At 53.5% G+C, this 22,044-nt stretch overlaps 1 protein-coding gene across 1 annotated transcript in view; it reads right to left on the reverse strand.

Moving 5' to 3' along the window:
* Window positions 1-19,113, reverse strand: part of LOC140453931 (zinc finger protein 532-like) — a 28,473-nt gene extending 9,360 nt beyond the window's left edge. Inside the window, 9 exon segments of the mRNA XM_072548788.1 lie at window positions 301-413; window positions 2,239-2,502; window positions 4,003-4,165; window positions 10,421-10,597; window positions 12,409-12,587; window positions 15,192-16,373; window positions 16,375-16,578; window positions 16,580-17,394; window positions 19,090-19,113. Coding sequence (XP_072404889.1) covers window positions 301-413; window positions 2,239-2,502; window positions 4,003-4,165; window positions 10,421-10,597; window positions 12,409-12,587; window positions 15,192-16,373; window positions 16,375-16,578; window positions 16,580-17,374 — 3,077 coding nt within the window. The 5' untranslated portion in view covers window positions 17,375-17,394; window positions 19,090-19,113.
* Between the last annotated feature and the right edge of the window lie 2,931 nt (window positions 19,114-22,044).

Here is a 22,044-nt window from a genome sequence, read left to right on the forward strand (position 1 = left end):
CCACGGAGGCCCACTTTCCGTTTCCGAATTTAAGCCGGGCTTGCAATTCTCAGCCTGCTGCCGCCGCCAGGGTTAGTGGAGGAAACGGGCTGGGGTGTACTGCGGTCAGCTGTCTTGCTGAGAGTCGGACCCTGGCTTGGGAGGGGGGGGGGGGGGGGGGGGGGGGGTGTGTGTGAAAGGGTTGGGTCAGACCTGGAAGGCTCCCCTCACGCCCGACCCTCAGTGTGAGCAGGGCGCCGGCCGTGATAACCACTCCACCCCCCTGGAGAGAACCTTTTGAGCTGGGAGCGGTCGGCTTACCTGCAGCTGTAGACGCGTTTAATCCCCTCGTGGTTGACCCGGACATGCCTTCGCAAGCTGGGAGCGGAGCAGAATGATCTTTCACAGAGTCTGCACGGGAACTTCTTCATCGCCTGCACCGACAGGAGGGGATTAAAAACAAAACACACCGAAAACTAACGTTAGCGCTCGGAGGCAACACCCTCCCAGCTCAGAGAAAACGTCCTCGAGCTTCACCATCAAATACTGCGAACCTTGGCCCAAATGTCATATAAAACAGGCCATTCAGCCTGCTCTGCCATTCAATACTATCACAGCTGATGGGCCAACACAGTCCCCTGCTTTGCACTCTCTCTCCAACTCCAAACTATATCCAAACAAACAGTCAATGTTTCGGCCCCGACCACTTTCTGTGCCAGAGAATTCCCAACTTTCTGGGTGAAGACATTTCTCCTCATTTGAGTCTGACTCTGAAACGTTGACTTCACCTCCTGATGCCGTCTTCCAGCCTCCCGTTTGTCTACCTCCTGGTTCCGGTCTTTTTAGTCAGTGAGAACAGCCCTCCTGCATTCGTGTCGATTTTCCTGCTCCTCGGATGCTGCCTGACCTGCTGTGCTTTTCCAGCACCACTCTAATCTAGACTCTAATCTCCAGCTTCTGCAGTTCCCACTTTCACCTAAGGTCTCAGCCGGTCAGACTTTTACAGGTTTCTATGAGATTCCCACCCCGCGTTTTCCTAAACGCCAGTGAACGCGCTCCTGACTGAGCCAGTCTCTCCTCATATGTCACCCCAGGGATCAGTCTGGTTCGAAACCACTTCAAACAGAGAAAGATCCCACAAACAAGAGCGAGGTGCACGTCATTCATCGCGTTGCAGGATTAAAGGCTTACCTCCTGAGGGAAGGTTGAGCCCCTGCAGGGGGAGTGGGGGGGGGGGGGGGGGGGGGGGGGGAGAAGGGGAGTGCAGAAGATACCGAGGTGACCTTATTGAAACGTGCCCAAGTTGCAGAGGAGACTAGATGAGTCAGATACAGGGAGGATGTTTCCACTTTATAGTCTGCCTACTCCCTGGTACTCATTTCCCCCTTTGGGGTAGCACTATGGCTCAGAGATTCACACTGCTGCCTCACAGTTCCAGGAACCTGGGTTTGATTCCATCCTCGGGGCAACTGCGTGTGGACTTTGCACATTCTCCCGCCATGTCTGCGTGGGTTTCCGCCGGGTGCTCCAGTTTCCTCCCACAATCTAAAACGTGTAGGTTAGAGTGGATCGGCCATGGGAAATTGTCCCATAGTGCCCAGGGATGTGCAGGTTAGGGTGGATCGGCCGTGGGAAATTGTCCCATAGTGCCCAGGGATGTGCAGGTTAGGGTGGATCGGCCGTGGGAAATTGTCCCATAGTGTCCAGGGATGTGCAGGTTAGAGTGGATCGGCCGTGGGAAATTGTCCCATAGTGCCCAGGGATGTGCAGGTTAGGGTGGATCGGCCGTGGGAAATTGTCCCATGGTGCCCAGGGATGTGCAGGTTAGGGTGGATCGGCCGTGGGAAATTGTCCCATAGTGCCCAGGGATGTGCAGGTTAGAGTGGGTTGGCCATGGGAAATTGTCCCATGGTGCCCAGGGATGTGCAGGTTAGGGTGGGTTGGCCGTGGGAAATGCAGAGTTATGGAGGGGATGTAGAGAGAGATGGGGGCGGTGGTGCTCTTTGGAGGGTTGGTGTGGATTCAATGGGCCGAACGCCCTGCTCCCACACTCTATGATGATTGAAGGGGAAACCAGTCAGTCAATAAAATGTTGAGAGAGAAAGATGGAGAATGTGTTTCTCTTAGAGGCTGGTTACCCCTTGGAATTGTCTTTGCCAGAAGGTGGTGGAGGCGATGTTACTGGACGTACTCAGCGCTGAGTTAAGATAATGGTGAAGGGTGAGGGAGAGGGTGGAGACATCGCGGCTGGGCACTGACCTTGCCGTGGTCCTTCTTCATGTGGGTGACATACTCCTCACGCTCGGGGAACCACATCTGGCATTGCCCACACGTCCAGCCCGCGTTCTTCAGCTTCAGCCTCATCTCCTTCCTGCGCTGGAGGCTCAGCACGGCCTTGGAGCTGGTGGAAGACTCATCGGTGGAGACGTCGGTGGAGTCCGGGCTGGACTTGGCCGTGCCTTTCTCGGGTGGCATGGTCCAGCCGGGGGCTGCATCCTCACTCTTCAAGTTGGAATGAGTGCTCTGAGGGAAGACAGGCAGCCATTACTGATTTGATTCAAAGCGCAGAGAGCAAGAGATGAACCCGTTCAGCCTTCCCTCCCTCCCTGGGGTTGCTGATGTACCAGGAGATGCCCTCTGCCGCCTCAGCAATGGCGGATTTGCTCCCTTTCCTGTCAGCACAGTGCTCCTGTCCTGTCCGGACATTACACAGCAAGGCATTCCCAGAGTATCCAAGAGTCTTGACAATCAGGTACAGGCGGCCCAGTGGCTAACACTGCTGCCTCACTGCGCCAGGGACCTGGGTTTTCAATTCCAGCCTCGGGCGACTGGAGTTTGGACATCCTCCCCATCGTGTCGGCATGGGCTTCCTCCCACAGTCCAAAAATGTGCAGGTTAGGGTGGATTGGTCATGCTAAACTGCTCATAGTGTTCAGGAATGTGTAGGTTAGGTGCACTGGTCAGGGGTAAATATAGGAGAATGGGGGAGGGGAATGGTTCCGGGTGGGTCTTCAGACTGTAGGTGTGGACTTGTTGGGCCAAAGGGCCTGTTTCCACACTGTAGGGATTCTATGACCTTAGTAAGTATGAAAAATCTTGACTGCCCAACAAAGCACATTCAGGCCCCACACCCTCCAGAGTGAGAGCCGAAAACAGGTGATTAAACAGAAGGATGTCACAGCCGACATTGCATCCAGTATCCTCTGGAATAGACAGCTCAAAGACCAGGCTCCCCGGAAAGACAACACCTCCATACTCCCTCAGCGCCGACCCTCCGACAGCGCCCGCTCCCTCAGCGCCGACCCTCCGACAGCGCCCGCTCCCTCAGCGCCGACCCTCCGACAGCGCCCGCTCCCTCAGCGCCGACCCTCCGACAGCGCCCGCTCCCTCAGCGCCGACCCTCCGACAGCGCCCGCTCCCTCAGCGCCGACCCTCCGACAGCGCCCGCTCCCTCAGCGCCGACCCTCCGACAGCGCCCGCTCCCTCAGCGCCGACCCTCCGACAGCGCCCGCTCCCTCAGCGCCGACCCTCCGACAGCGCCCGCTCCCTCAGCGCCGACCCTCCGACAGCGCCCGCTCCCTCAGCGCCGACCCTCCGACAGCGCCCGCTCCCTCCGACAGCGCCCGCTCCCTCAGCGCTGACCCTCCGACAGCGCCGACCCTCCGACAGCGCCCGCTCCCTCAGCGCTGACCCTCCGACAGTGCCCGCTCCCTCAGCGCTGACCCTCCGACAGTGCCCGCTCCCTCAGCGCTGACCCTCCGACAGCACCCGCTCCCTCAGCGCTGACCCTCCGACAGCACCCGCTCCCTCAGCGCTGACCCTCCGACAGCACCCGCTCCCTCAGCGCTGCACCAGCAATGAACTATGGGGTTTGAAATAAATTCTCAAGCTAGAACCTGCCACATCGGATTTCTCCATTGTGCCCAGTGCGCCCAGCTAAACTAACATCTCCTGGTTTATGGTCGTAGAGGGAGGTGATTGCAGGGGAAGCAGATGGATGATGATGGTAGTTTCTGTGCTCACCTTGATGTGCTCCATCATGGTCCTTTTCTGAGCGTAAAGCACTGGGCACTGAGGGCACTTGAAGACGTTGACCCGTTGCTTGGTCAGGTGTTGGTCAAAGTGGGAGCTGAGCAGTGGCTGATGGGTAAAAACTGTATCACACATGGCGCACTTATGGATCACTCTGTGGGTCAGAGAGAGAGAGAGAGACACACAGAGTGTGAAGGAACGTAGTGAAGATTAACACTGTAAAGCAAAAAACTGACAATACACTCAGGACATGGATTGAGCCACACAGTTTGAGCAGCAGGAGGCCATTTGGCCCATCGAGCCTGCTCTGCCATTCCTTACAACCACGGCTTTCAATGTTTGTGGCTTCACCTTCACTTTCCAGCCCGGCCCCTGTACCCTTCAGCCCCTGCTCAATCAAAAATCTCTCTTCAATCACCCAGCCTCTTCTGCCGGTCTCTGGGGAAACACTCCCGCAGGTTAGCCCTCAGAGAGAGGAAATCCCTCCTCGTCTCGGTCTCAAATGGGAGAGCCCCTGGGTTTTAACCTCTGAGGCCTAGCCTGAGAGAGAAGACACATCCTCCCAGCATTTATCCCATCAAGCCCCCTCGGAATCCCTCGAGTTTCAACACGATCACCTCTCATTGTTCATCACACAAACCCTTCATCACTTGATCAAACAAACATGATTCAAGGCTTATGATTAATAGATATTGCACGTCCTTGAGCTTGCAATTTAGGTTTTGAACTAGTGGAACGTAGGTTTCCGACGACAAAGAGATTTAACGATGAACTGTGCGGGTTTTCAGGAGCCATGGCTTGATTTAAGAAGGAAAACAGACTGAGAAACAGTTTGAAGTAACAGGATTTTGTTTGCATTAGGACAGCTTTGACAAACACAGGCTAAACACTGAAGTGTTTCCAGTAAGGAGGAACTGGAATAGTTATTTTTTGGCTTAGGGGAATACCCAGAGTTTCGATGGTCTTTGCAATCGATTCACCACCCTCCTGGTTGAAGTCAGATGCATGAAACCACTTCTCCAAGCCAAAGGAGGGAAGTTAGAACAGGTCGCCTCAGAATGAGAGGTTTAGTTTGAAAGCTCCTGACCGGGAATGTTTCGATATAAGCTGAAGAGGCTATTCCAAGCTGAGGAAGTCGCCCTTCAGCTGTGAATACTCAAGATAGAGACCACCAACTCCCCAAGACTGGAAACGTAACACCACAGTCAATTCAAGCTGAAGAGTTTGAGAAGGGAATACTCTGATGTTTGTAACCGCAAAGTGGTCCTGTTGAGATCGACATAACGTTGGCAGGCTCGCTTGACCTGAAACGTTAACTCTGATTCCTCTCCGCAGATTATACCGGATGTGCTGAGCTTTTGCAGCGATTTCTGGTTTTGTTTGTGATTGTATTTTACTGTGAAGGTCAAAGTCTTTACAGGTTGGTTTACTCGACTTCATCTCCATTTCTTTCGGGTAAGAATGTTTGGCTGCGTTGTTAAAACCAAATCTGCAACACTGCGGTCATTTTTTTAAAAACTGAAACACAAGCTTGCAATGTTAAAATTCAAAACTAAAACACGATCCACTAAGCCTTTCAGTCCTTTAGGAAATCCAGATACACAATATCCCCCAACTTCCACATCACTTGCTCCATCCTCAAAGGCCTCAGGAAACTGGGTTTAATAGTCCCCAAAGTCATGTTGACTCTGTCAGATTGTTCAATCATTTCATAACGAACGGGTGCGTTAAATCTCTCCCAACCCGGACTGAGGAAAATGGGGTCCCACAGGTAAACAGACGCAGGAGAGGAGGCCAGAAAGACAGGAGGAATGAAAGTGAGCGGGGACGAGCTTTAAGACGTTTAGAGTACAAACACCGACACGGAGCAGAGGTGTCAAACAAACGGCATGCTCCACGCTGCACAGGAGACACAGCATAATCCCAGATACACCACTGCCACCCTGCCTGACGGACACATCATAAGGGGAGGACGGGATGGTCTCTAATTTGCAGCAGAGCTCGGCGAGAGCTGGGCGGAAGTTCAGGCGGAGCGCAAAGCCGGTCGGGAAGGTAAGTGATTGCTATTAGAGTGGGTGTGTTCTAAACCCCAGGTCCTACAAGGGAGGGTCTCCCTCCCTCCCTCCCTCCTCCTCTAACCTAAATTAAGAGTCCACAGACTTGCCACAAAAAGAGGGTCTAAGGAAGTTTGGATTGAAGAGTGAGGCTTCAGCTCAGGAGTCGTTGACAAGGAGGTTGAGTGAAGTGATTACGACACAGTTGAAGAGGGTGAAGACATGACTGCCCAGCTGGTTCAGTGCACTACATGCTTGATGTGGGAGGTCAATGACTCTGGTGTGTCTGGCTCGTATATGTGTGGAAAGTGTGTGCACATTCAGCTACTGACCGAGCATATTGCAGCACTGATGAAAGAACTCAAGGACCTTGGGCTCATCCGAGAGAACGAGATCTTTCTAGACAAGACCTTCAGCGAGGTTATTACACCAATCATACCAGAAGAGAGCAGGCGATGAGGAAGGCAGAGAGGAGGCAGGTGCAAGAGACCCTGGGAGGAACAAGTTGAAGCTTTTGGAAACAGTAGAGACTGATGACACTGCCAGTTCGCAAGGCGGCCAGGTCTGTCAATCAAAAGTTGGCGCAGAGGCAGAGTGGAAGAGTCGGACATCGCACAGAGCCGTGGTAATAGGGGACTCCATCGAGAGGGGAACTGATCGGGGTTTTTGTGGCAGCAGACAGGATTTAAGGATGGTGTGTGTTGCCTTCCTGGTGCCAGGGTGAGAGACATCACAGACAGAGTGCAGGAAATCCTCAAGGACGAAGGTGAAGAGCCAGAGGTGGTGGTACATGTCGGCACAAATGATGTCGGGAAGAAGAGGAGGAACATACTACAGCGGGACTTCGGAGAACTAGGAAGAAGGCTGAAAAGCAGGACATCCAAGGTGGTTATCTCCGGTTTGCTTCCAGTTCCTCGGGCTGGTGAGGCCAGAAACAGGGAGATAATGGACTTGAACGTGTGGCTGGGCAACTGGTGCAGGAAGCAAGGATTTAAATTCTTGGATCACTGGGGTATGTTTTGTGGTAAGCATAAATTCTACAAGAGAGATGGTTTGCACCTTAATAGGTTAGGGACCAGCATTCTGGCAGGCAGGTTTTTAACTGCAACACAGCTACGCTTAAACTAAGTAGCGGGGGGAGGGGACAAACTGGATGTTTAAAAAGGAAATTGAAGGGAAAGTTAGAACAAGGGAAGTCAAGAAAGACAACCATATCAATGAGGCAGAAAACTCGGAAAGGGATCATGCTGCAAGGTTGAGTGAAATAGGGGTTGATGGGAAGGGTGAGAGCAGTAACAAATTAAAAATACGATACATGAATGCATGAAGCATTAGACATAAAATGGATGAGCTTGAGGTTCTTTTGGAAATTGGCAGATACGATATTGTGGGGATAACTGAGACGTGGCTTCAAGTGGACAGGGCCTGGGAAATGAATATTCAAGGCTACACGTGCTATCGTAAGGACAGACTGACGGGCAGAGGGGGTGGGATGGCCTTGTTGGTAAGGGAGGATATTCAGTCCCTTGCGCGGGAGGACCTAGAGTCAGGGGATGTAGAGTCAGTGTGGATAGAGCTGCGAAATACTAAGGGTAAAAAGACCCTCTTGGGAGTCATCTACAGGTCCCCAAACAGTAGTCTGGATGTCGGATGTAAGTTGAATCAGGAGCTGAAATTGGCCTGTCGCAAAGATGTTACTACAGTTGTTGTGGGGGATTTCAACATGCAGGTAGACTGGGAGAATCAGGATGGTATTGGACCTCAAGAAAGAGACTTTGTGGAGTGCCTCCGAGATGGATTCTTAGAACAGCTGGTGCTGGAGCCGACCAGGGAGAAGGCAATTCTGGATCTGGTATTGTGTAACGAACCAGAATTGGTCAGAGACCTCGAAGTGAAGGAGCCATTGGGAAGTAGTGACCATAATACATTAAGCTTCAATCTGCAATTTGAGAGGGAGAGGTTACAGTCGGAAGTGACAGTACTTCTGTTGAATAAAGGGAACTATGGAGCTATGAGGGAGGAGCTGGCCAAAGTTCAATGGTGCAATACCTTAGCAGGGATGACCGTGGACGAACAATGGCGGATATTTCTGTGTATAATGCAGAAGTTGCAGGATTAGTTCATTCCTAAAAGGAAGAAAGATCCCAGGAGGAGGCATGGGCGGCCGTGGCTGACGAGGGGAGTTAAGAAATATATAAAGTTAGAAGAGAAAAAGTATAACATAGCAAAGATAAGTGGGAAAACTGAGGACTGGGAAGCTCAGAGATTACTAAAAAGGAAATACGCAGAGGAAAAATGAGGTACGAAGGTAAACTGGCCAATAATATAAAGGAGGATAGTAAAAGCTTTTTTAGGTATGTGCAAGGCAAAAAAAATGGTTAGGACTAAAATTGGGCCCTTGAAGACAGAAACAGGGGAATATATTACGGGGAACAAAGAAATGGCAGAAGAATTAAATGGGTACTTCAAATGGGTTCACTGGGGAAGACACAAGCAATCTCCCTGAGGTAACAGTGGCTGAAGGACCTGAACTTACGGGAATTTATATTTGCCAGGATTTGGTGTTGGAGAGACTGTTAGGTCTGAAGGTTGATAAGTCCCCGGGGCCTGATGGTCTACATCCCAGGGTACTGAAGGAGGTGGCTCGGGAAATCGTGGATGCATTAGTGATCATTTTCCAATGTTCTGTAGATTCAGGATCAGTTCCTGTGGATTGGCGGGTGGCTAATGTTGTACCACTTTTTAAGAAAGGTGGGAGAGAGAAAGAAGGGAATTATAGACCAGTTAGTCTGACCTCAGTGGTGGGAAAGACGCTGGAGTCTATTATAAAGAATGAAATTACGACACATCTGGATAGTAGTAACAGGATAGGATAGAGTCAGCATGGATTTATGAAGGGGAAATCATGCTTGACTAATCTTCTTGAATTTTTTGAGGATGTAACTCTGAAGACGGACGAGGGAGATCCAGTAGACGTAGTGTACCTGGACTTTCAGAAAGCTTTTGATAAAGTCCCACACAGGAGGTTAGTGAGTAAAATTAGGGCACATGGTATTGGGGGCAAAGTACTAGATTGGATTGAAAATTGGTTGGCTGACAGGAAACAAAGAGTAGTGATAAACGGCTCCCTTTCGGAATGGCAGGCAGTGACCAGTGGGGTACCGCAGGGATCCGGGCTGGGACCGCAGCTTTTTACAATATATGTTAATGATATAGAAAATGGTATTAGTAATAACATTAGCAAATTTGCTGATGATACAAAGCTTGGTGGCAGGGCGAAATGTGATGAGGATGTTAGGAGATTACAGGGTGACCTGGACAAATTAGGTGAGTGGGCAGATGCAGTTTAATGTGGATAAATGTATGGTTATCCACTTTGGTGGCAAGAACAGGAAGGCAGATTACTACCTCAATGGAATCAATTTAGGTAAAGGGGCAGTACAGAGAGATATGGGTGTTCTTGTACACCAGTCAATGAAGGTAAGCATGCAGATACAGCAGGTAGTGAAGAAGGCTAATAGCATGCTGGCCTTCATAACAAGAGGAATTGAGTATAGAAGCAAAGAGGTGCTTCTGCAGCTGTATAGGGCCCTGGTGAGACCACACCTGGAGTACTGTGTGCAGTTCTGGTCTCCAAATTTGAGGGAAGACATTCTGGCTATTGAGGGAGTGCAGTGTAGGTTCACGAGGTCAATTCCTGGAATGGCGGGATTACCTTACACTGAAAGACTGAAGCGACTAGCCTTGTATACCCTTGAGTTTAGAAGACTGAGAGGGGATCTGATTGAGACATATAAGATTATTAAAGGATTGGACACTCTGGAGGCAGGAAACATGTTTCCACTGATGGGTGAGTGCTGAACCAAAGGACACAGCTTAAAAATATGGGGTAGACCATTTAGGACAGAGATGAGGAGAAACTTCTTCACCCAGAGAGTGGTGGCTGTGTGGAATGCTCCGTCCCAGAGGGCAGTGGAGGCCCAGTCTCTGGATTCATTTAAGAAAGAGTTGGATAGAGCTCTCAAGGATAGTGGAATCAAGGGTTATGGAGATAAGGCAGGACCAGGATACTGATTAAGGATACATGATCATATTGAATGGTGGTGCAGGCTCGAAGGGCTGAATGGCCTACTCCTGCACCTATTGTCTATTGTCTAATGCATGGCTCGCTCACTTGTTCAGTTGAGGATGCACTGGCAGTAAGGGTGGAGGGTCAGAAGATAAATTAAGTTGCCCACTTCGTGTTTGCTATCATGTATTCACCGTTTCCCCCCCCCCCAGATGACCCGAAACCACCCCTCCTCCTGACCTCCAACAGCACTGTGACCACATGGTGTTCCCACAGCATCACTTACTTGGCCTGCTGATTGCTAACGCCTGGGTGCTGTGTATAGATGTGCGAGTGTGCACTGGGGGCAGACTTGAATGCCATGGGGCATATTGGACATTTGTGGAACGCCTCACAGTGCACGTCCTGAATGTGCGACTTGATCGAGGTAATCCCTCCATACACAACTCCACACTGAGGGCACCTGAGGGAGGGAAGAACATCAACACATTACAGAAAGGAAACAATCACTGCAGACACACAAATACCGTAAGATATAGCAGCGTGGAGACCGGGTCTGATCTGATAACCTTCAATAACAGCTTGTACTGCTGGGGCTCTTTTGGAACATTGCGAGCTGCTTTGGGCCCTGTCTCCAAGGAAGGATGTGCTGAACTTGGAGGGGGTTCCAGAACAAAGCTGGGGATGAAGGGCTTGTCATATAAGGAGTGGCTGAGAGGATCTGAAACCTGAACACAGGCTGAGGTAACTAGTTGTTGTCAGGAACAACCACTTTACAGATGCTCTTCATAACTTACGTGGCAATAAGATGGCTTCTCACTGCTTCTCCTCGGCTGCAAACTGACAATTCTGCTAAAAGCTGTAGAGAATGGCTTTTAATTCTGCTATAGCTGCATAACTGACTCACCACAGTCTGCTTCAATAGAGATTAGCAGACAATGCTCCCTTTTCAGCACAGAGATAACTAGACGAGGCAAGACATTACTGGCCATCCGAACTGGCCTTCAGATGCAAGGTGCAATGGCTTGGTTAGTGAGATAAGGGTGGCCTGAGTGTTGGAAAACAAACCAGGAAATAGCACTGGACCAAGTCCCTGTCGTGTGTTGGTGGGTAATTGTCTGAATGTACTATGCGATCACGGCCTGTACCTTTCTTTAAGAACAGTATAAAAATGTCTCTGTTTTAAGCCATGTGTACAGCTCCTCCAAGGGATACAGATGTACACAGCCTCTGTGTTTCTGCATACTCTATACACGGCTGTATGAAGAAATAAAGAATGAAGACGTAAAGAACCAGATCAATTGTGAATGCTTGTTGGCCGATCATAGATCGGAGAGACCCACTTCACCACCCGCCTCCCCCACCTACCCCACCCCCCCAATCCAGATCTTCAGCTGACGACTCCAGGTCTGGATCCGGATGGGAGTTTAGGAGGATGAGGTGGAATCTCACAGAGACTGACAGACATGGAGAAGATGCTTCCTCTCACCAGAGAGAGAGAGAGAGAGAGAGAGAGAGAGACGAAGACCCAAGGGCGCTGCCTCAGAGTGAAGGGACGGCCTTTTAGGATCAGAGGAGGAGGGATTTCTTTAGCCAGAGGGTGGGGACTCTGTCGAACCCAATGCAGCAGAAGGAAAGTTGTTGAGTGTCTTTAACACGCGGGTAGATAGGTTCTTGATTAGTCAGGGAAACAAGGATAACAGGGAGAAGGCAGGAAACTGGAATTTAAAAAAAAACATATCAGCCATGAATGAATGGTGGAGTAGATATGATGGGCCAAATGGCCTAATCCCACTCCTATACCTTCGGCTCCTCCTCACTTAAAAATGACCATTTATAAATCCCACTTTTCTTTCCTTCCCTGTACATTGTCCCTTCTGTTCAGGGATCCTCAATGCCTGTTTGGGGGGGGGGGGGGGGGGGGGGGAGCAGAAATTGAGTATATCCAACCCCTCCCACTCCAGTATTGCCATCCACCCCCACCCCGCCCCACTAAAACCTGCAGCTGCTCACTCAGGTGGTGGGAGAGCTCCCCACTTCGCCATCGTTGGCTGGCTCCGGCTGAGAGGGGGCAGCACTGGGTTTAGTCCCGACGTGCCCCAGACCGGCCCGAGGCTCAGGGTGCGAGCGTGGATGCCAGGGGTGGAAGGAACCTCAGAGCCCACACTCTGCCCATCAGCCTGGCGAGAGTTCGAAATGCAGGAAAACCGTCAAGAGACGGAAGAATAGTCAGAGGTACAGAGGGCTCGGAGCTCTTGGCAGCAGGTCACCTACTTGTATCCGATCTTGCGGGCATAATGACAGCAGACGTCTTTGACATGGGTCTGGATGTGTGCAGCACGGCAGACCCCTCCACATTCAGGACAGATGTACGGTGACTTGCTCTTGTGTAGACGGTAGTGAGCAAAGAAGCTGCACTTTGTGGGGAGTAACATCTGACAGAGCTGACACACCTAGGCAAGGAGGAAGGATAGATATAAGGATTTAGCAGCTACACTCCAGTTTAACTCCGATCTACATCAAAACCAGCCCCACACCCAACTCTCACACACAGGGTTTCCAGTACACACAGCACTAACACCAAGAGGGCCAGGACTTCAAACCCACAGGACATTTTTTGGGAGAACAGTATTGCCTAGCATAACAGGGCAACAGTGTGAGGGAGCTGGATTAACATCAGTAAGGATACAGTCAGTAACACAAGGCACTGGGGGTGGGGGAGAGGGGTTACTGAGGGACAGTGTGAGGGAGCTGGATTAACATCAGTACAGATACAGTCAGTAACACAGGGCACTGGGGGGAGAGGGGTTACTGAGTGACAGTGTGAGGGAGCTGGATTAACATCAGTAAGGATACAGTCAGGAACACAGGGCACTGGGGGGGGGAGAGGGGTTACTGAGGGACAGTGTGAGGGAGCTGGATTAACATCAGTAAGGATACAGTCAGGAACACAGGGCCCTGGGGGTGGGGGAGAGGGGTTACTGAGGGACAGTGTGAGGGAGCTGGATTAACATCAGTAAAGATACAGTCAGGAACACAGGGCACTGGGGGGGGGGGGGGGGGGGGGGGAGGGGTTACTGAGGGACAGTGTGAGGGAGCTGGATTAACATCAGTACAGAGACAGTCAGTAACACAGGGCACTGGGGGGAGAGGGGTTACTGAGTGACAGTGTGAGGGAGCTGGATTAACATCAGTACAGATACAGTCAGTAACACAAGGCCCTGGGGGGGAAGAGGGGTTACTGAATGACAGTGTGAGGGAGCTGGATTAACACGGGGAGAATGTGCAAACTCCACACAGACAGTCACCAGAGGCTGAGATCGAACCTGGGACGCTGGCGCTGTCAGTGCTAATCACTGAGCCACCATGCGCTCGCGTCTGTGTGGGTTCCCTCCGGGTGCTCTGGTTTCCTCCCACAGTCAAAAAATGCGCAGGTTAGGGTGGATTGGCCATGCTGAATTGCCCATAGAGTTAGGTTCATTAATCAGAGGGAGATGAGTCTGGGTGGGTTACTCTTTGGAGGGTCGGTATGGACTGGTTGGGCCGAAGGGCCTGTTTCCACACTGTCGGGAATCTAATCTAATCTAATAACATCAGTAGAGATACAGGTCAGTAACAGGATGTCGGATTACTACTGTACCAAATTGGTTTGAAGATTTTTTTTTCTGTGAAATCCTGATGACGTTGTTCTGATTCACTCATCAAGAATTTCCCATCTGAATGAGGGGGCGGAAAATTTCCAAAGTCTGTCTCCACTGAGGACCTCTCAGTGACTGGAGGAGAAAGTACCTCATCATTGTGGGATCCGTACAGTGTGGAGACAGGCCACTCAGCCCAACAAGCCCACAGTGACCCACCCAGACCCATTCCCCTACCCTATTACTCTGCATTTACCCCTGACTAATGTACCTAATCTATACATCCCTGAACACTATGGGCAATTTAGCACAGTCAACCTACCATAACCTGCACATCTTTGGACTGTGGGAGGAAACCCACGCAGACACAGGGAGAATGTCCAAACTCCACACATCCTGAGGCTGGACCCGAATCCGGACCCCTAGTGCGGTGAGGAAGCAGTGCTAACCACTGAGCCACCGTGCCATCTGTAAACAATTGTCAGGACAAGACAGCATCGGCCTCTAACCGTGACCCCTTCCTGTCAACTCGCGTCCTGACCCAGGAGGCCAGATGTGTTCAGAAATGTGCCCATGGTCAGGAGGGCTGAGGAACGGTAGAGTGGGGCGGGTCGCTACCTTCCCCCACCCCATTGAACGGAGGGCAGGACAGCTGGGCTCTGGATGGCTGACCAGGAGACCTCATCAAGGTCTTCACAGCTCTGAAAGGGCCTGGTAAGTAGAAGAGTGCATGGGTCACACATTGGGTAAGGGGGGGGGGGGGGAGTAAAAGAGTTGGGGGCGGTCAGTTGTAGGCTGCGATCAATGTCAGACAGTCACTAATAAATCCCAATCAGAAATTCTGAGGAATACCTTCCCCCAGGGATTGCGGGAATGGGGACTCGCTCCCATGGGGAGTTGGGGGGCAGCAGGTGCAAGAGAATGGGGTACTCACTCCCTGGTGAGCAGTGGAACCGAGCTGGGGATTTGCTCTGGTTGGGATGGGGGAAGAATGAGGGTTCACGCTGGTGGGGAGCAGGTTGAATGGGGTCTTCCCTCCCTTGGGGAGTGGTCACAGTGAATAGCACAGGAGGTGGGCGTTGCTGGATAAACCCAGGAGACAGAAAGGAACGCCCGGATATGAGGGGTGGGGGGTGAAGGTGGGAACAGAGAGGAGGCTTGCATGAGTGTGGAAGGCGGAGTAGATATCGAAGGGGTCAGAGTGGATGTGGGGGTTCGAGTGAATTCAAAGGAAGTGGGGTCCATTTGTTCAAAGTGTACACATGTGTCTCAGAAAGCTGCATACCCGGTGGCAGCATACAGTGCCTCAACTGGGAAGACAGGTACAGGAGGTGGTGGGGGGGTGGCAGGGGAGTTTGGAACAATACCAAAACCTTACCCTTCCCCATGCCCCACCAACACCCCCCCCCCCCCACTCACCTGGGCAGCAGCAGGAGCAGTGTTGTTGGTGGCACCGTCTGAGCTGGGCGAGCCGACCTGGAAGTGTAGCGCCAGCTCCAGCTGGTTGGCGAAGGGCTGGTCACACTCGGCGCAGTTGAAGTTGCTGCAGTTAATGAGGGCTGGGTCGGGGAACAGGGGCATCACCGGGGAGGAGCTGGCCTGGGAGCCGGTGTCCACAGCGGCGTTCCTGGGCCGGCTGGGTGCCAGTGCGGCAGACACGTCCGGCTGGCCGATCATCTGCTCCAGGCTGATGGTCTTCATGACCAGGTTGGAGCACTGCATGACCAGCCCCTTGTCCTTGTGCTCGCGGGCGTGCTGCATTAGGCTGCAGCGGTTAAAGAAGACGATTCTCTTGGCGCAGTGGTTGCACGTCACGTCGATCCTCATGCTGCGCCGGTCGTAATGCCGCGCCAGGCTCTTCTCCAGGGCGAAGGAGTCACCGCACTCCAGGCACCGGTAACCCAAGGGCGGCAGTGTCAGGCAGCTCTCCGCTGGTGGGTTGAGGTTGGGTTTGTAAGTGGGCAGCGGGTTCCTCCCATTCAGCAGCTTGTGAAAAGCCTCCACCAGGGGAGCGGCCGGGCTCCGAGAGGGACCCTGCCCTGGTTTCTGTGCCGCCGCGCTACCCGGCGATTTGGTGGCCAGCTGGAGAGTGGTGGTGGTGGCCGACTTGGGCGCCAGGGACAAGGGCCTGGCAGGGGTGGTCGCAGGGAGCGTCTGGGGCACCAGGTTCAGACTGGCCAAGTGGACGCTCTTGGAGACCGGCTTGGCAGCTGTGGCCGGGGACTTGGGCGGTGCCAGCGTGGCTTTCTGGGCAATGCTGGCGGCCATGAGCATGGCGGTGCTGGCGTTCTGGAAGGTGGACTTGGGCAGCACCGTCCCTTTGACCACGGTGCCGTTGCCCAGTTGCAGACTGACCACCTCGGGACCGTCCCCGGGGTCGGGAGCCGGGGTGGGCACCTCCGGGTCGGGAAGGAGCTGCTCTCCGCCTCTCTCTGCCTCTTCCTCTTCCTCGTGCCCTTCCTCCATGGGCTCCATCTCGCCCTCGGGCACCAGGCCATCTGTCTGCTCAGTCCGCGGCTCCGAATCGGATGAGACCCGGGTCACGGTTCGCATGATGCCCCCCGTGGACGTCTTGATGGTCTTGATGCGCACCTTGAGGGGGGCGGGAGGAGCTGGTGGAGGAGGACTCCTTGCTGCTGCTGCTGTCATCGCTGGTCACACTCCGGGGACTGCCGGCCTGCTGCTGTTGCTTCTTCCCTGGCTTGGGGCCAAGGCTCGGGGGTGAAGGCAGGCCGCACGGATTCCCTTTAGCCGTCGCCGAGGTCTCAGGGGGGCTTGGAGGCTGTGCCTCTGCCTCCCCTTCGGGGGGACTTCACAGCGGCACCCCCCGCCGCCCCCGAATCAGCGCTGGGTTCCGGCCAGAGAGCGGTGGGGCACTCGGGGGCAGCGAAGGTGATGCCATCACCCCTTGGCGCGTCGGGGAAGCTGCCCTCCTGGTCGCTGCTCTGCTCCATCTCCTCCGACTCCACCTCGGATTGCCTCTCCTCCTCCTCCTCCTCCTCTTCCTCCTCCTCCTCCTCCTCCTCCTCCACCTCCTCTACCTCCTCTACCTCCTCCGCCAACTCCAGCTCGTCGTCCGAGGACGAAGACCCGAGGGCTCCGTTTTCCTTCTCCTGCTCCTCGGCTTGGAGCTCGGAGGCCGCGGGGACGGGGAAGAGCGGTGAGCGCGGGGGGAAGGGAGGGGTCTGGCGCTCCCCCTCCTCGCTCCTCGCGGGCGGCTCAAAGGGAGGCAGGCCCTCCGTTGCCTCAGGCCGGGCTGCTTTCAGCCAGCCCTGGCAGGCGGAGGCCCGAGACTCTGGCTCGGGGGAGTCGGGATTCGGCGCGGACTCGTAGCCGTTGTGCAGCACGCCGCTGTCGAAGTGGTGCGGCTCCTTCTGGTGGCCGGGCGAGCGTTTGGGGCTGACGCTGTGCTTGACGATCACGCTGACCACCGGTTCGTCTGGCAGGCTGGGGGCCAGCTCCACCGAAAGCGCCTTGCTGCTGGCCGCCTGCTTCAAGGGGGCTTCCTCTTGGCCCGACTCAATGCTGCCCTGGGGGTCCAGATCGGGGATATCGAAGGCTGCCAACAGGTCATCGAAATCAGGCGTTGTCATTTCGCCCATTATAGGGAGGCTAGTCAAACCTGCAGGGGACAGGGAGCGAGAGAACAGTCATTTCACATACTACTACGCTGGAACGTTCTACACTCCACTCTGAAACACTCCACCCCCTCCCCCCCGCATCGCTGTCGACTCTGTCTGGGCAGGTCATTACTGCCAGCTCTTCGACTGGTGAAGCCTCATGAGCAGTCCCAACTGCTTTCTCGAATGCCAGAAGGTTGCGGGAGAAACTCAGTGGGTCTGGCAGCTGCTGTGGAGAGAGAAAAACGCAGCTGAAGTTGTGAGCCTGGCTCCCTCCCCCCCCCCCCCCCAAAAAAGGCACCTGCGGCTACACGAACAGGAAGGGTTTAGGGGGATACGGGCCAAGTGCTGGCAAATAGATTCATTTAGGATATCATTTTGGAGGCGGACCGAAGGGCCTGTTTCTGTGCTCGGCGACTCGATCTCTCTCTCTCTCTCTCCACAGATGCTGCCAGGACCTGCTGAGTTTCTCCAGCAATTTCTGGTGTTCTTTGGGATTTACAGCAGCTTCATGCACCTGCCTTCTCCACACGGAAAAGGCTCTCTCTCCCTCGGCACCCAGGGTCCCTCAGTCACCCAGATGTCTCCTCAGCCTCGCAGGGCCGAGTGTTTGAATACGAAGGTGTCTTCCACTCAAGGCAAAGGAGGTTCTCTTCCTCCCTCCCAGAGGGGAACTCTCTTCCCCAGAGAATGATGGAGGTTGACTCATTGAATTTATTTTCAGGAAAAGACCTTGCGTTAGTCCAGAATCCGAGGTCCAGCATGGAGGAGGGTGGTGGGGGTGTAACTGAAGTTGCGCTCACAACCAGATCTTGTTGAACAGGTTCGAGGGGCTAAACAGCCTTACTCCCGTTGTTAATTCGAATGTAACTCAAGGGAGAGTGATGGTAATCGTCCCAGGTTTGAATGGGTTTCTCGCACAGGCCGAACGCGACGTCCACCAGTTGGGCAGGCACGGCAAGTGACTAATTAAAAAAAAAGGGGGTTAGAACCAGCGGTTCACTTCCCTGCTGGTTGACACTCGCTCCAGGGAAGCTGATGCTGTAACCCGATCTGAAGCCGGGCTCGGGCAGGCAAAACAAAGGCAGCTGCTTACCCTCGCGCGTTGTCAAGGCACCTGAAGGCTGCGCTCTATATTGCTTTCACCCCTCGCTGGCTCACTGGGAAACCTCTGCCAAGCGATTCCGGCAAGGGGCGGGGGTGGAAGGAGGGAGGTCCCTGGGGGAACAGTCTAATGGCAAGTTCTCACATCTTTCCCCCCCCCCCCACCCCGTTGAAACCAATCGCTGGGGTTTGCCTCTCACCACAGCCAGCAAAACCGAAACCTGGGAAGCAGGCCCATTGTTCAAAAACAGAACAATCAGAAGGAGAATATAAACCATCAGTCAACCTGGGTGGAGGGAGGTGGGATAGCTCCCCTGAGGACAACGGGCTGAATGGCCTCGCTCTCTCTGCGCTGTGCAGCATTGGTGGACTGATTTACAACTGTCTCAATGCTGGATATAGGCACATGCAAACGTGCGCACAGTCAGGGGCGGTGGGATCCATGGGGCATTTGCGAAGGATGAACCATCTGCTTGGCTGGCTGAGCGAGAGAACGCAGAGATGACAGGCAGCCTCGCGCGAAGTTGCCATTGGGGATGGCGCCCCAACACACACACGAACCAATACACACTCGCCTCCATCCCCATCCTTACCAAGTGCAACAAAATGAGTGGTCAGCCCCAAACCGGACTCCATCTCCCTCCAACTCCAGTGGTGAGTCTGATTGGATTGCCTGGGGCCACAGTGACTAGAAAAGCATAGGCAGTCAGGCAGCATCCGAAAAGCAGGAGAGTCAACGTTTCAAGTACAAGCTGCTTGTCAGGAATGCCATTTATACCCTTCATTCCTGAAGGGCTCGTGCTCGACACTGCGACTCTCCTGCTCCTCAGATGCTGCCTGACCTGCCGTGCTTTTCCAGCGCCACACTCTTCGACCCTGATCTGCAGTCCTCACTGTCACCCCGGAGACCTGGCGAGAGAATACACACGGGATCCCGTGACAAGCCACCGCCCACAACAGATAACACTTGTTGAATCACAGAACAGGAGGCCATTCGGCCTGCCAAGTCTGGTCAGGTCCCACCACACTCTCAGGCATTCCAGACCCTAACCCCTCACCAGGGCAAAACGATGGACAATCATGTTAAAATCCAGGTCTCTCTGCACATCCCTGAACCCCCCCCCCCCCGACACACACAGCAAACACTTCAAAGCCACCACTCAGTGTGGTGCACTATACAGGGACCTGCCTCTCAGCTAGGACTGAATCAGTTTACTTTCAGAGCAGCCCAGCAGGACAGGGCTTTGCTATCTAGCCCATTGATGCCTCTCAGAGTCTTACACAACTATTACCCCTCTCGGTCAGCACCTCCAGTAAAGACAGCATCCTGGTAACCCTCCCTCTGCACCCTCTCTGGGTCACACCCTCCCGCTCAGACAGCACCCTGGTAACCCTCCCTCTGCACCCTCTCTGGGTCACACCCTCCTGCTCAGACAGCACCCTGGTAACCCTCCCTCTGCACCCTCTCTGGGTCACACCCTCCCGCTCAGACAGCACCCTGGTAACCCTCTCTCTGCACCCTCTCTGGGTCACACCCTCCCGCTCAGACAGCACCCTGGTAACCCTCCCTCTGCACCCTCTCTGGGTCGCACCCTCCCGCCCAGACAGCACCCTGGTAACCCTCCCTCAGCAGCCTCTCTAGGTCACACTCTCCAGCCCAGCCAGTATCCTGGTAAACCCTATCTCAGCAGCCTCTCTAGACCACACCCTCCAGTAGAGACAACATCCTGGTAAACCCTCCCTCAATACCCTCTCTAGGTCACATCCTCCAGTACAGACAGTATCCTGGTAAACCCTATCTCAGCAGCCTCTCTAGGCCACACCCTCCCGCCCAGACAACATCCTGGTAAACCCTCCCTCAATACCCTCTCTAGGTCACACCCTCCAGTACAGACAGCATTTTGGTAACCCTCCCTCAGCACCCTGTGTAGCGCGATCCAAATGTCTGTGTATGCACAGACCCGCCAAGGTTGCGGGGCAGGGTAGTAAAGTGGTTATGGAGCAGTGGATGTATTGCGGAGAAGTTAAATGTGTCGAGTTTGAGTGTATAGTTTGAGGAGGTAACCAGCTGCGTTGATGTGGGAACCATATCCTTTCTATAATGTGCTGACCAGAACGGCACACTGTCCTCCAATGTGACCTAACCAGTGTTTTATGTAATTCCAGCATTACCTCACTGCTATTGGCACCCCCTGTCTCAGCTAAAAAAAACAAAGGTGATTATCCCACAACCCTTCTTCACTACTGTATCTCCCTGTCCTGCTATCTTCAGGGATTAGTGGATTGGGTCGCTCTGATCTTCAGCACATTCCAAGGGTCCTGGGTGTGGTTTGACCCCCTCAAGTGCACGAGGTCATACCTTTCCTGGTTGAATTCCATTTGCTCAGCCCACAATCCTCCTGTCGTTCACTAGTTATCCTCACTATTTACCACTCGGTAAATGTTCACGTCATCGGCAAACATCTGGGTCATACCCTGTCGCATTTAAATCCAAATCATTCATGTACACCGCAAGCAGCCAGGGGCCTAACACCGAGCTCTGTGGAACAAGCCCAGTACCGTCAGCCTCTGCTTGCTGCCTGCCTCTCAGCCAAGTCTGGATCCAGATCCCACGGCGCCAATCTCTCTCTGCCAACGAGGTACGCGGTGAAAAGCCTTGCTGAAGTCCTCGGAGACCACATCAAGTGCTTCACCCTCAGTCTCACCTGAAAAATATCTGATTGAAACTGCCAGACACTACCTTCTCTTCACAAATCCAGGCTGGTGATTAACTGGTGGCCTCTCCAAGTGCGGATTTATTCAGTCGAATGCTCTGTCTAAGCTGCTGGCCTGTATTGTGGGTCTGTGCTCATCGATCGGTGTGCAGACAATGGTGAGCTTGATCCCAGAAAATGCAACTACGTATGGACCTCCATTAGGCAGTAGGGAAAACCGCAGGGAACATCGCTTCTGACCTTCAGGATTCCACCCATTTCCCCACCACCGAGGTTAGGCAGACCAGCAGGCCACAACATCACCATTGCAGTTAGGTTCACCTGCATCTCTCCAAGTTCCTTCCACTGCACAGCACTGGCCTTTTGAAGCAGGTCAGTAACTCAGCAGTCTGAATGGAAAAAGGTGAAAAACACCCCGAGGTGTGAGGGGAGTCCCTGTGGTACGTTGGCTCAGGAGGCGCAGGGTCAAACCCCAGAGGTCTACCCTACCATCTGCAGACAGCTTGATTAAAACATTTCCAGCCATTCTGGTCCTGGCCAGAGGTACCAATCGGAGGCAGCAGATTTGGCCTTCGTCACCGTGACCGTGTTCTCTAGTTTCTCTCCAGATTGTATCAAGCTTTCTGCTTCCTCTGCAGATTTCACTGATCGCAGAACAAGTGTGACAGAACGTCATCACCCCGTCACCAATCCCTGGATTTTCTCTCGCTCTCACACACTCTTCCACACCCCCCCCCCCACACACACACACACACACACACACACCTCTGATTAAGCAGTTTGAACCGACTGTGCCACAGTGTCTCCGACTGTAGCTGTTTCTCACTGCCCACT

This window comes from Chiloscyllium punctatum, chromosome 28 (genome assembly GCF_047496795.1).
Source record: "Chiloscyllium punctatum isolate Juve2018m chromosome 28, sChiPun1.3, whole genome shotgun sequence".
Lineage (NCBI taxonomy): Eukaryota > Metazoa > Chordata > Chondrichthyes > Orectolobiformes > Hemiscylliidae > Chiloscyllium > Chiloscyllium punctatum.